The sequence below is a fragment of the Bombina bombina genome, chromosome 5 (assembly GCF_027579735.1).
Source record: "Bombina bombina isolate aBomBom1 chromosome 5, aBomBom1.pri, whole genome shotgun sequence".
Lineage (NCBI taxonomy): Eukaryota > Metazoa > Chordata > Amphibia > Anura > Bombinatoridae > Bombina > Bombina bombina.
The window spans coordinates 9,317,530-9,331,291 of NC_069503.1; the positions used below are offsets into that span (position 1 = coordinate 9,317,530).

Here is a 13,762-nt window from a genome sequence, read left to right on the forward strand (position 1 = left end):
ACTGCCCAGGTTGCAGGCGCAAGAGAAGCACGGATCAAAGAAGTCAAGGCTCGCAATCCAGCGCCATCTGCCATAGAAATAAAGGACAAGAAAGCCCATCAGTTGCTGCAGCCCTAAATGCATCCCAATGAAAGTGAGATAATTCATACACTTCTATATTTTGCACCCCGAGAATATAGCAAGCTCTGAGGTAGATATTCAACTGCAGGCATCTCAACACCAAGTGCCTCAGGTAGTGCACCACCACAGGCATGGAGGCTGATAGCTGATTAATATCGAAAACCACTCTGAGGTCATCCATCCAGAAAATCGTGGAAACAGTTCCCCCACAGCTTAACATCTACCACTTGAATTGAAGACCCAGTGGAAGCTCCCCCAGCACTAAACTTACCTGCTGTGGTCCCACCCTGCTCCCCCACCAATTTTTTGAGCATTCTGTACATTCTTTGATGCTCGTTCACCACCAAACCCAGGGCCCTATCGCTCTTTGACCCTGAATCACTGGATGGAGAGAAAAAATGCCCACCCCAAGAGAAATTAAAGTGGAACTCACCGCTCCCAGCATGAAGTGCTACGGACCCTGAGGCAGACTGTCCCTCAGTTCCTGCGATGTCCACATCCAGAGCAAAAGCTTGGAATCCCTGTAGGGCTGTATCACTGCTGACCACTGGTGCTGTTGTATCCTGCAAGATATAAGGCAAGAAGGAAGTCTCAGATCCACCCCCCACACAGTCAAACCATCTTGTATAAACTTCCTGTCACTGTCACTCGCCCCAAATTGCAAACTTAACTCTTCCTCATCTGTGCAGAAGGCATGCTGGCAAACTCATCCATAAACCTAACTGAGGTACTGAGCCCTGAGGCGCGCCCCACCCCAGATATGCCAGCCTCCTCACTATCGATAAGCCATCACACAAACTGGGGCTAATGGTAGAATGCCCCTTCTTAACAGCCGCTCTCATTATCACTCTAGCTTGTTCCTGCATGCCTGCCCTTCTGGGCACCACCACTGTCTTGAGCGGATGTTCTCCCCTGTGGTCCTCCATTCTTACCTGAGGAGCTGGGTGGAACGATCTGCTCTTGATGCCTGCTGCATTCTGACTGCCCTAACCAGAAGTGATGTCAACGGAAGCAGCTAGCAGAAGGGGCACGTGACCGGAAGATGGTTTGGTGGCCATCTTGTATGGGGCAACCAACGTAGCAGATGAAGAGGCCTGCAGACTGTCCCCCTACACTAGACCCTGGGACAGAATGGGCACTGTGACAGATGAAGATGCCCCAACTAGCATTGCTACCAGGGAATGCAGCAAGGACAACGCAGCCGAGACGGTCTCCCCGGAGATGACCAACGACGCAGGGAAGGCCCCACCACTGCTCCCACTACCGACAATACCGATTAACGAACCTGCCAGATAGACTACGGGAGGGCAAGGGCACCCGCTGACCACTTGAGACCCCAGCCTACAACCCCTTCTAGGCCTTAACTCAGACGCCCGCCCCCAACCGGTTCAGAGGCCTGGCAGGCCCATGCTACATTCCTCCTCCACCCCCTCTCGTTCAGAAGAGGGAAACAATATAACCGGACTCTCTTCTCCCTCTCCCCCTAGAAGGGGAAGAGGGAAGGAAGAGACCTGAGACATAGCCCTGACCAACTGTAACAGCCCCCGAGGGGGAAGTTGTGATCCAATCCACGTTCTCAGTCTCCATCTCTTCCAGCTCTACAGGTTCAGAGTCTTCATCCCTGTATCTTTGAGGAGGAACAGAAACTCTCTTGGCACGATCCATGGTGAAAAAACTTCCAGGAATCCACAGCAGCAAAAAGGAAGTGGATTCCCTGCACAGCATGTAAAGGGTGAGTGAATTCCTCCCATGCACAATGCAACATTGTAACACAACATATTTACTCAGCACTCACTCTTCCAGGCTATTTCTATATTTATCTATACATACCTATACATTTATATCTATTCCTATAGACATATAGGTATAGATATCTATTTTACGTTAACATTAGTGATGTTGCGAACCTAAAAATTTGGGTTCGCGAACGTCGAACGCGAACTTCAAAAAATGTTCGTGAACCGGGCGAACCGCCATAGACTTCAATAGGCAGGCGAACTTTAAAACCCACAGGGACTCTTTCTGGCCACAATAGTGATTGAGCAGTTGTTTCAAGGGGACTAACATCTGGACTGTGGCATGCCGGAGGGGGATCCATGGCAAAACTCCCACGGAAAATCACATAGTTGATGCAGAGTCTGGTTTTAAGCCATAAAGGGCATAAATCACCTAACATTCCTAAATTGTTTGGAATAACATGCTTTAAAACATCAGGTATGATGTTGTATCGATCAGGTAGTGTAAGGGTTACGCCCACTTCACAGTGACAGACCAAACTCCCCGTTTAAAGGGACAGTCTACACCAGAATTTTTATTGCTTTAAAAGATAGATAATCCCTTTATTACCCATTTCCCAGTTTTGCATAACTAACACATTTATAATAATATACTTTTAACCTCTGTGATTATCTTGTATCTAAGCCTCTGCAAACTGCCCCTTTTTCAGTTCTTTTGACAGACTAGCCGTCTAGCCAATCAGTGCCTGCTCCCAATCAGTGCCTGCTCCCAGATAACTTCTCGTGCACAAGCACAGTGTTATCTATATGAAATACGTGACCTAACACCCTCTAGTGGTGAAAAACTGTTAAAATGCAATCTGAAAGAGGTGGGCTTCAAGGTCTAAGAAATTAGCATATGAACCTCCTAGGTTAAGCTTTCAACTAAGAATACCAAGAGAAAAAAGCAAAATTGGTGATACAAGTAAATTGGAAAATTGTTTAAAATTACATGCTCATCTGAATTCTGAAAGTTTATTTTGGCTTAGACTGTCCCTTTAACGCACCGCAAACAACCGCAAACAGTCCATTTGCACAACCGCATTTGCACAAGGTTGGATACCAAGCTAGCCATGTCCCGTTCCTTGTCCTCACTGATGTCATTGAAGGTCTCTTTGATTTGATACATAGATTAGATAGATAGATCAATAGATGCAATAGATACATTTGATAGATACGATAGATAGATAGATAGATTTGATAGATAAATAGATAGATTTGATAGATAGATAGATAGATAGATAATTTCCCAGACAGAGAATTACAAGACATGCGGTCTGAGACCCATGATAAGGTTACTTCCTTTTGCACAATCGCGTACAGGTTGGGGATTGCCTTTTGTGCAAAGAAATTTCGTCCGGGTACCTTCCACTGCGGTGTCCCCTATCAGGGGACGTGTATATGGCATGGATTTTAGGAACCGGGAGATGGAAAAAGATGCTTGGTCGGTCCTCCTACTTCAAATTTGGGGCACTGCACGTGCAATCTACTGTGCCACCAGATATGAGTGGTGTGTTAAGTAGTACTATTCTTATCAGTTTAATCCCTGTTACTTCCCCTATCAGGGGACGTGTATATGGCATGGATTTTAGGAACCGGGAGATGGAAAAAGATGCTTGGTCGGTCCGGCCACGAGATAGATAGATTTGAGAGATAGATAGATACATAGATTAGACATATAGATCAATAGATGCAATAGATACATTTGATAGATACGATAGATAGATAGATAGATTTGATAGATAAATAGATAGATTTGATAGATAGATAATTTCCCAGACAGAGAATTACAAGATGTGTGGTCTAGGACCCATGGTAAGGTTACTTCCTTTTGCACAATCGAGTACAGGTTGGGGATTGCCTTTTGTGCAAAGAAATTTCGACCGGGTACCTTCCACTGTGGTGTCCCCTATCAGGGGATGTGTATATGGCATGGATTTTAGGAACCGGGAGATGGAAAAAGATGCTTGGTCGGTCCTCCTACTTCAAATTTGGGGCACTGCGCTTGCAATCGTGGCCGGACTTTTAGCCGACGGACATTTGGCAGATGCACATTTGGCCAACGGACATTTGGCCAAAACACAAGTGGCTGTCAGATAACAGTCCGGCCACGAGATAGATTTGATAGATAGATTTGATAGATAGATTTGATAGATAGATTTGATAGATAGATTTGATAGATAGATTTGATAGATAGATTTGATACATAGATCAATAGATGCAATAGATACATTTGATAGATACGATAGATAGATAGATAGATTTGATAGATAAATAGATAGATTTGATAGATAGATAATTTCCCAGACAGAGAATTACAAGACGTGCGGTCTGGGACCCATGGTAAGGTTCCCAGAGGCAGTTGGGGCGCCAGGGGACGTGTATATGGCATGGATTTTAGGAACCGGGAGATGGAAAAAGATGCTTGGTCGGTCCTCCTACTTCAAATTTGGGGCACTGCGCGTGCAATATAATGTGCCACCAGATAGGAGTGGTGTGTTAAGTAGTACTATTCCTATCAGTTTAATCCCTGTTAAGTGCCTTTTTTTTGGTTTGGTTTTTGAAGCCACAGTGCAGCATCAGAGGCCAGAAAAATTTGGCATGTACACATGCCTGAAAAATTAGGTATTGTTGCAGCCGCTGCTGTAGCAGCGGCCAGAAAAATTGATGTTTGTTTCCAAGGCAGAAAGTGCCCTAAAACATTGCGGCTTGAACCCTAGTTGATGGCGGATAAGTCACGCAAGTCATCCAGCATTCAGAGATAAAATACAGCAGCGTGTGGACCATTTTTAGCCCAAGGCAGCTCATCTCATCAGGCCTTTTTTACTTGAATGTATCGCCCAATGTCAGTCCCTTCGGGATCCATCCCTCATTCATCTTAATAAAGGTGAGGTAATCTAGACTTTTTTGACCTAGGCGACTTCTCTTCTCAGTGACAATACCTCCTGCTGCACTGAAGGTCCTTTCTGACAGGACACTTGAAGCGGGGCAGGCCAGATGTTCTATTGCAAATTGGGATAGGTCAGGCAACAGTTCAAGCCTGCACACCCAGTAGTCAAGGAGTTCATCGCTCCTCAGAGTGTCAAGATCTGCAGTTAAGGCGAGGTAGTCTGCTACCTGTCGGTCGAGTCGTTCTATGAGGGTGGCCCCCGAAGGGCTGTGTCGATGCATAGGAGTTAAAAAGCTCTGCATGTCCTCCATCAACAACATGTCTGTAAAGCGTCCTGTCCTTGCCGGCGTGGTCGTGGGAGTCGGAGGATTACTTTCACCTCTTCCACTATTAGATTCCCGTTGTGCTGTGACATCACCCTTATACGCTGTGTAAAGCATAATTTTTAATTTATTTTGGAACTGCTGCATCCTTTCCGACTTGTGGTAATTCGGTAACATTTTAGGCACTTTATGCTTATACCGGGGGTCTAGTAGCGTGGACACCCAATACAGGTCATTCTCCTTCAGCTTTTTTATACGAGGGTCACTCAACAGGCACGACAGCATGAAAGACCCCATTTGCACAAGGTTGGATGCCGAGCTACTCATGTCCGGTTCCTCATCCTCAGTGATCTCACTGAAGGTATCTTCTTCCCCCCAGCCACGTACAACACCACGGGTACCAGATAGGTGACAACGAGCACCCTGGGATGCCTGTTGTGGTTGGTCTTCCTCCTCCTCCTCAAAGCCACATTCCTCCTCTGACTCCTCTTCCTCACAATCCTCTTCCAGCGTTGCCGCTGGTCCAGCAAGCAATGCTGATAAGGCTGTTTCTGGTGGTGATGGTGACCACAACTCTTCCTCTTCACGCTCATCTACGGCCTGATCCAGCACTCTTCGCAGGGCACGCTCCAGGAAGAAAACAAATGGTATGATGTCACTGATGGTGCCTTCGGTGCGACTGACTAGGTTTGTCACCTCCTCAAAAGGACGCATGAGCCTACAGGCATTGCATATGAGCGCCCAGTAACGTGGCAAAAAAATTCCCAGCTCCGCAGAGGCTGTCCTAGCACCCCGGTCATACAAATACTCGTTAACGGCTTTTTCTTGTTGGAGCAGGCGGTCGAACATTAGGAGTGTTGAATTCCAACGTGTCGAGCTGTCGCAAATCAAGCGCCTCACTGGCATGTTGTTTCGCCGCTGGATATCGGAAAAGTGCGCCATGGCCGTGTAGGAACGTCTCAAATGGCCACACACCTTCCTGGCCTGCTTCAGGATGTTCTGTAAGCCTGGGTACTTATGCACAAAGCGTTGTACGATCAGATTACACACATGTGCCATGCACGGCACATGTGTCAGCTTGCCCAATTTCAATGCCGCCACCAAATTACTTCCATTGTCAGAAGCCACTTTGCTGATCTCCAGTTGTTGGGGAGTCAGCCACTGATCCACCTGTGCGTTCAGGGCGGACAGGAGTGCTGGTCCGGTGTGACTCTCTGCTTTCAGGCAAGTCAACCCCAAGACGGCGTGACACTGCCATATCCGGGATGTGGAATAGTACCTGCGGAGCTGGGGGGGTGCTGTTGATGTGGAGAAAGACGCAGCAGCAGAAGAGAACTCAGCCGAGGAGGTTATGGAAGAGGATGGAGTAGGAGTAGTAGAGGAGGTGGCAGCAGGCCTGCCTGCAAGTCGTGGCGGTGTCACCAACTCCTCCTCTGCAGAGCCACGCATTCCATGCTTGGCAGCCGTCAGCAGGTTTACCCAATGTGCAGTGTAGGTGATAAACCTGCCCTGACCATGCTTTGCAGACCAGCTATCAGTGGCGGATGGTTGAGAGGGGGCAAGGAGGACAGCAGTGGTTGACGTGGCTGAAGATGCTGGACCAGGAGGAGGATGGCGGCTTTGAGTTTTTGTGCTGCTTCTACTCATGTGTTGATCCCATAGGCGTTTGTGATGTGCGATCATGTGCCTTCGCAAAGCAGTTGTACCTAGGTGGGTGTTGGACTTCCCACGACTCTTTCTTTTGGCACAAGTTGCAAATGGCATCGTTGTTGTCAGAAAACAGTCAAAAGTCCAGCACCCTTAAATGCCCAATGCTCGCTGCCAGGGTTCCTGCAAACCCCCAAATAGATACACACAAAGATAGCAGCAGCATAAATTATAACCAATTTATTATGGCACAAGAAAAAAGTCCACAACGTTTCGGGGTGTTACCCCTTAATCATGTGTTGTCAGAGGCAGACACACAAAAAAAATGCCACACTGCTGAGCTCTGCGATGACGGCATTCTGGTGGTGGCAACAGCATGCATTGATTGGCGTGCTGTCTGGCTGACCCCGGGTGCCGATGCATGCTGTCTGACTGTGCCACTAGCTCCTTGCGACGACCTCCCCCTGCTTCCAACTTGTCTCCTCCTCCTCCTCTCTGTCTCCCTATCTGAACTTTCCCCCTGTTCTTCTTCTCTTCTAGCGGGCACCCACATGACATCCACGGACGCATCGTCATAATCAACTGCTTCACTTGTATCTGACAAATCAACAAAGGAAGCAGCAGCAGGTACAACATCATCATCATCACACCGTACGTCCATGTCTGTAATGCTGTCTGACTGAGACATATCACTGTTATCTACTTCCTCTGTCAATGATGGTTGCACATCACTTATTTCTTCCAACTGATGTGTAAAAAACTCCTCTGACAGATCAAGTGAAGCGGCTGTGGTGCTAGTGTTGGTGGTGGCGGCAGGCAGGCGAGTGGTAACTTGAGAGGTGCCCGAAGATAAGCTGGAGGAGGATGGTGCATCAAGGTTTGGAACGGAAGCTATAGAAGATTGGGTGTCCTGTGTTATAAAGTCAACTATTTCCTCAGAACTTTTCGAGTTCATGGGACGTGGCCTCTGAACACTGGGCATTATTCTAGTGCCAAAGGGAATCACAGCACCATGACGGCACCTGCGGGGTGGCCTGCCTCTGCCTGTCATTTTTTTTTAAATGTACACTTGCACTACTATTAAACAAGATATGAGTGATGCCACTGGGCAAGTGGGCCCAGTATAAGCTGTGAGCCTGACACAAAAAAGCAGACTGATGTTTCACAGTCCAAAAAGTTTTTAGTTTTTTACATGTACACTTACACTACTATTAAATAAGATATGAGTGGTGGCACTGGGCAAGTGGGCACAGTATACGCTGTGAGCCTGACACAAAAAAGCAGACTGATGTTTCACAGTCCAAATTTTTTTTATTTTTTTAAATGTACACTTACACTACTATTAAACAAGATATGAGTGGTGGCACTGGGCAAGTGGGCACAGTATACGCTGTGAGCCTGACACAAAAAAGCAGACTGATGTTTAACAGTCCAAAAAGTTTTTATTTTTTTACATGTACACTTACACTACTATTAAACAAGATATGAGTGGTGGCACTGGGCAAGTGGGCCCAGTATAAGCTGTGAGCCTGAAACAAAAAAGCAGACTGATGTTTCACAGTCCAAAAAGTTTTTTTTGTTTTTAAATGTATACTTACACTACTATTAAACAAGATATGAGTGGTGGCACTGGGCAAGTGGGCTCAGTATAAGCTGTGATCCTGAAACAAAAAAGCAGACTGATGTTTCACAGTCCAAAAAGTTTTTTTTTTTTAAATGTACACTTACACTACTATTAAACAATATATGAGTGGTGGCACTGGGCAAGTGGGCACAGTATACGCTGTGAGCCTGACACAAAAAAGCAGACTGATGTTTCACAGTCCAAAAATTTTTTGTTTTTAAATTTACACTACTGTTACACCAGATATGAGTGGTGGCACTGGGCAAGTGGGCACAGTATACGCTGTGAGCCTGGCACACACGCTGGCTGGCAGGCAACTGCAATTAGATTACACAAGCAGACTGATGTTTCACAGTCAAAAAAGTTTTTTTTTTTTAATTTACACTACTGTTACACCAGATATGAGTGGGGGCACTGGGCAAGTGGGCACAGTATACGCTGTGAGCCTGGCACATACGCTGGCAGGCAGGCAACTGCAATTAGATTACACTAGCAGACTGATGTTTCACAGTCAAAAAAGTTTTTTTTTTAAATTTACACTACTGTTACACCAGATATGAGTGGGGGCACTGGGCAAGTGGGCCTGGCACACACGCTGGCAGGCAGGCAACTGCAATTAGATTACACAAGCAGACTGATGTTTCACAGTCAAAAAAGTTTTTTTTTTTAAATTTACACTACTGTTACACCAGATATGAGTGGTGGCACTGGGCAAGTGGGCCTGGCACACACGCTGGCAGGCAGGCAACTGCAATTAGATTACACAGACCTCGCTGAATACGTATTGTTCGCCGTATTCAACATTGCACCAGCAGCTCACAAGAGCTGCTGGTGCAACGCCGCCCCCTGCAGACTTGCGGCCAATCGGCCGCCAGCAAGGGGTGTCAGACAACCCGATCGTACTCTATCGGGTTAATTTCCGGCGATGTCTGTCCGCCTGCTCAGAGCAGGCGGAAAGGTTATGGAGCAGCGGTCTTTGTGACCGCTGCTTCATAACTGCTGTTACTGGCGAGCCTTGATAAATATGCCCCAATGACAGTTCCCTCAAAACTGCACTTGAAAAACAGTTTAATATTGAACAGTCCAGTAAACTACAGCTGTAATATAACTAAACTACAGCTGTAATATAACAATAAACTACAGCTGTAATATAACTAAACTACAGCTGTAATATAACTAAACTACAGCTGTAATATAACTAAACTACAGCTGTAATATAACAATAAACTACAGCTGTAATATAACTAAACTACAGCTGTAATATAACTAAACTACAGCTGTAATATAACTAAACTACAGCTGTAATATAACTATAAACTATAAATATTAACTATAAAGTGTGGCATTAAATAGAGCAAAAACTAACTAAAATCAAATACTGCACATTCTCAGCTATAACATAAAAAACACATGAAAACCAGAGAACACCGCACGTCTGGGCATTCACAGAAATTTTTCCAGGGATGGGGCAAAAAAGATAAAATGCCCTAAGCATAATAATGTCAGTGACATTGTGTAAATCAGACAGTTGCTTGTTGCTCGCATGAGTTGCACAAATGTTTAAACATGGTATAAAGCAAACATATTCATTTACACGTATATCACAAACTCACACTCTTGCTCTCACACACACACGGGAACTCACATACTCACACATATATTAATATGTATAATGTAGGTGGCGGTGGGCTCCAGGAGCGGCGGTTTAGGGGGTTAAATACTTTATTTAGTTGTGGCGGGGTCCGGGAGCGGCGGTTTAGGGGTTAATAACTTTATGTAGATGGCGGCGGTATAGGGGGCGGAAGATTAGTGGTTAACATGTATAATGTAGGTGGCGGTGGGCTCCAGGAGCTGCGGTTTAGGGGTTAATACATTTATTAGAGTTGCGGTGGGCTCCGGGAGCGGCGGTTTAAGGGTTAATAACTTTATTTAGTTGCGGAGGGGTCCGGGAGCAGCGGTTTAGGGGTTAATAACTTTATTTAGGTGCGGTGGGCTCAGGGAGCGGCGGTATAGGGGGTAAACAGTATAGTATAATGTGGGTGTTTAGTGACAGGGTACCAAGAAAGCAGTAAAAAAGCCAAAGAGCAGCGAGATCGATGACTGTTAGTTAACAACAGTCCGCTGCTCATCGCCCCGTACTTGGTGCACGGGTTTTTGACAGCTTTTTTGATAATTTTGGAGAATGTATTCAGGTCCGCGGCAGCGATGTTAGGCGATCTTAGGCGAGCATATTGGTGCCGTCGAATGCAGGTAAGTTGACGGCTTGATAAATAGAGGCCATTGTGTTTACTTATTCGTAGGGTATATCTGATTAAGTTCAATGAAGCTAATTCTTAAGATAGTGCTCATGAGTGCGTGATTCTCTGTGTTTAAGGAGAATTTGTTTCTTGTTTATGTAATTTGCAATTGAAATACACTTTTTCTCTTGTAGGCACCGTCTATCATCACTGCACAATGTGGACTTATATACTAATCTTGATTCCAGCCATGTTCATGTCTATAACTGCCTTCTCCCCCAAACATTCCCCTTCTAAGGGTCGGTATAAGGCATCTGTCTTCTCTGATTTGTCTCCTGGTGAGATGAAATCTGTCCAGAACTTTCTAGTGGAACAAGAGAACTTAAGACTGACCTCTGCACGGAAACAATTTGCCAAAAATTCAATCTTTATGATTGAACTTTATATGCCCAAAAAATATCATGTGATAAACTTTCTGGATAAAAATGGACCTAAACCTCCAAGAGAGGCGAAAGTTGTGATCTTCTTTGGGGATCAACCCCACCCTAATATTACTGAATATATTGTAGGGCCTCTACCGTATCCATATTATTACAAGACATACAATTATAGAGGAAATAAGACAATTAAATTTGAGGCAAGGCCAATGACTTTCAAAGAGTATGATAATATTTACCGCAAGCTAGGGGAGATACTAAAAGATGCTGACCATATTTTCGTAGAGACATCTGGGTTTTCATTTAGCAATTGCACAAATCGCTGCCTTGCTTTCACTGACATTGCTCCACGAGGCCTTAAGTCTGGGGAGCGTAGGTCATGGCTAATTCTACAACGTTTTGTGGAAGGATTCTTCATCAATCCAATTGGCTTTGAACTCTTACTCAATCACCGCTCTACAAATCCCAAGGAGTGGACAGTAGAAAAGCTCTGGTACAATGGACAGTATTTTGACAGTGTGGAAGAGCTGGTTAGGAAGTATGCAAGGAATGAACTTGCAAAACTTCGTTTGCCAGAATACAATGAAAACGAACATTATTCATCCTTTAGGCCTCGTGGAGAATATAAAACTAGGTCAGACATTCATGGGCCAAAGGTGTGTGAGCCTCAAGGAAAACGTTACAGAGTTTTGGGTAACTATGTGGAATATGCAGGTTGGAGCTTTGCCTATCGTGTCCGCACCTCCAGTGGCTTGCAGCTGTATGACATTCAGTATAACAATGAAAGGATAGCATATGAGGTGAGCATCCAGGAGGCGATTGCTTTTTATAGTGGTGTCAGCCCTGCTGGTATGCAGACTAAATATATTGACTCAGGTTGGGGAATGGGGTCTGTTGACTTTGAGCTGGCCAAAGGAATCGATTGCCCAGATACAGCCACTTACCAAGATGTTTATCACTTCTACGATGCTGATAAACCAGTTCACTACAAAAATGCATTATGTATTTTTGAGCTGCCAACTGGGTTAGCCTTAAGGAGACATTTTGATAGCGATACAAATGGTGGGTACAATTTCTTTGCTGGTGTGGAAAACCATGTCCTGGTAGTAAGGACAACCTCAACAGTTTACAACTATGACTACATATGGGACTTCATATTCTACCAGAATGGTGTCATTGAGGTTAAGGTTCATGCTACAGGTTATATCCACTCCACATTCTTCACACCAGATGGTCTTCTCTATGGTAGCAAAGTCCAAAACAATGTACTGGGGAACCTGCATACCCACTTGATTCACTATAAAGTTGACCTGGACATTGCAGGTAAGATACTGTGCAAATAGGAACAGTACTAGTATAAGGTGAATCAAATTGATGGCTTTGCATGGGGACACCTAGTAGAGTTAATGAATAGATCACAGCAGACCATCTTGTCTGGGCCTTACAATGATTTTTTTAAATTTTCTCAATAAAAAATAAAGTTGACATTCCCACATTCTGGCCTCTAGTTATGAAGCCGTCTACTTACCTGCATTCGCCGGCCCAATACGCTCGCCTAAGATTGCCTACCACCGCCACCGCGGACCTGAATATGTTCGCCAAAGTTATCAAAAAAGCTGTCAAGAAGCCGCGCACCAAGTACAGTGCGATGAGCAGCGGACTGTTGTTAACTAACAGTCATCGATCTCGCTGCTCATCGGTTTCTTCGCAGCTTTCTTGATAGCCTGTCACTAAGCACCCACACTATACAATACTGTTTTACCCCCTAAACCGCTGCTCCCGGAGCCCCCGCACCTAAATAAAGTTATTACGTCCAGGTAATTTTGTAAGTATTTTAGCTAGGTAGTTATTAAATAGTTAATAACTAATTAATAACTATTGTACCTAGTTAAAATAAATACAAAGTTGCCTGTAAAATAAAAATAAATCCTAAAATAGCTACAATATAATTATTAGTTATATTGTAGCTATCTTAGGGTTTATTTTACAGGGAAGTATTTAATTTTAAATAGGAATAATTTAGTTAATAATAGTAAGTTTTATTTAGATTTATTAAAATAATATTAAAGTTAGGGGGGTGTTAGTGTTAGTCTTAGGTTTACGGGTTAATAAGTTTTATATAGGTGGCGGCGGTATAGGGGGGCAGGATAGGGGTTAATAACTTTAATATAGGTGGCGGCGGGGTCTGGGAGCGGTGGTTTAGGAGTTAAACATTTAATTTAGTTGCGGCGAGGTCCGGGAGCGGTGGTTCAGGGGTTAATGAGTTTAATGTAGGTGGCGGCGGTGTAGTGGGGGCAGGATAGGGGTTAATAAATGTAATGTAGGTGGCGAGTAATATTATTTAGATTTATTAAAATAATATTTAAGTTAGGGGGGGTTAGGGTTAGTGTTAGACTTAGGTTTAGGGGTTAATAAATTTAATATAGGTGGCAGCGGTATGGGGGGCAGGATAGGGGTTAATAACTTTAATATAGGTGGCAGCGGGGTCCAGGAGCGGCGGTTTAGGGGTTAAACAATTTATTTAGTTGCGGCGGGGTCAGGGATCCGCAGGATAGGGGTTAATAAGTTTATGTAGGTGGCGGCGGTATAGGGGGGCGGCAGATTAGTGGTTAATATGTAATGTAGGTGACAACGGGGTCCCAGAGCGGCAGTTTAGGGGTTAACAAGTTTATTATAGTTGCGGCGGGGTCCGGGAGTGGCGGTTAAGGG

General features: G+C 44.9%; 1 protein-coding gene across 1 annotated transcript in view; it reads left to right on the forward strand.

The window, feature by feature from the left end:
• The first annotated feature begins 1,674 nt into the window (after window positions 1–1,674).
• The window catches only part of AOC1 (amine oxidase copper containing 1), a 117,550-nt gene continuing 105,462 nt past the window's right edge, over window positions 1,675–13,762 (forward strand). Inside the window, exons 1-2 of the mRNA XM_053713256.1 lie at window positions 1,675–1,852; window positions 10,811–12,376. Coding sequence (XP_053569231.1) covers window positions 10,834–12,376 — 1,543 coding nt within the window. The 5' untranslated portion in view covers window positions 1,675–1,852; window positions 10,811–10,833. The remainder of the gene's footprint in view (window positions 1,853–10,810; window positions 12,377–13,762) is intronic.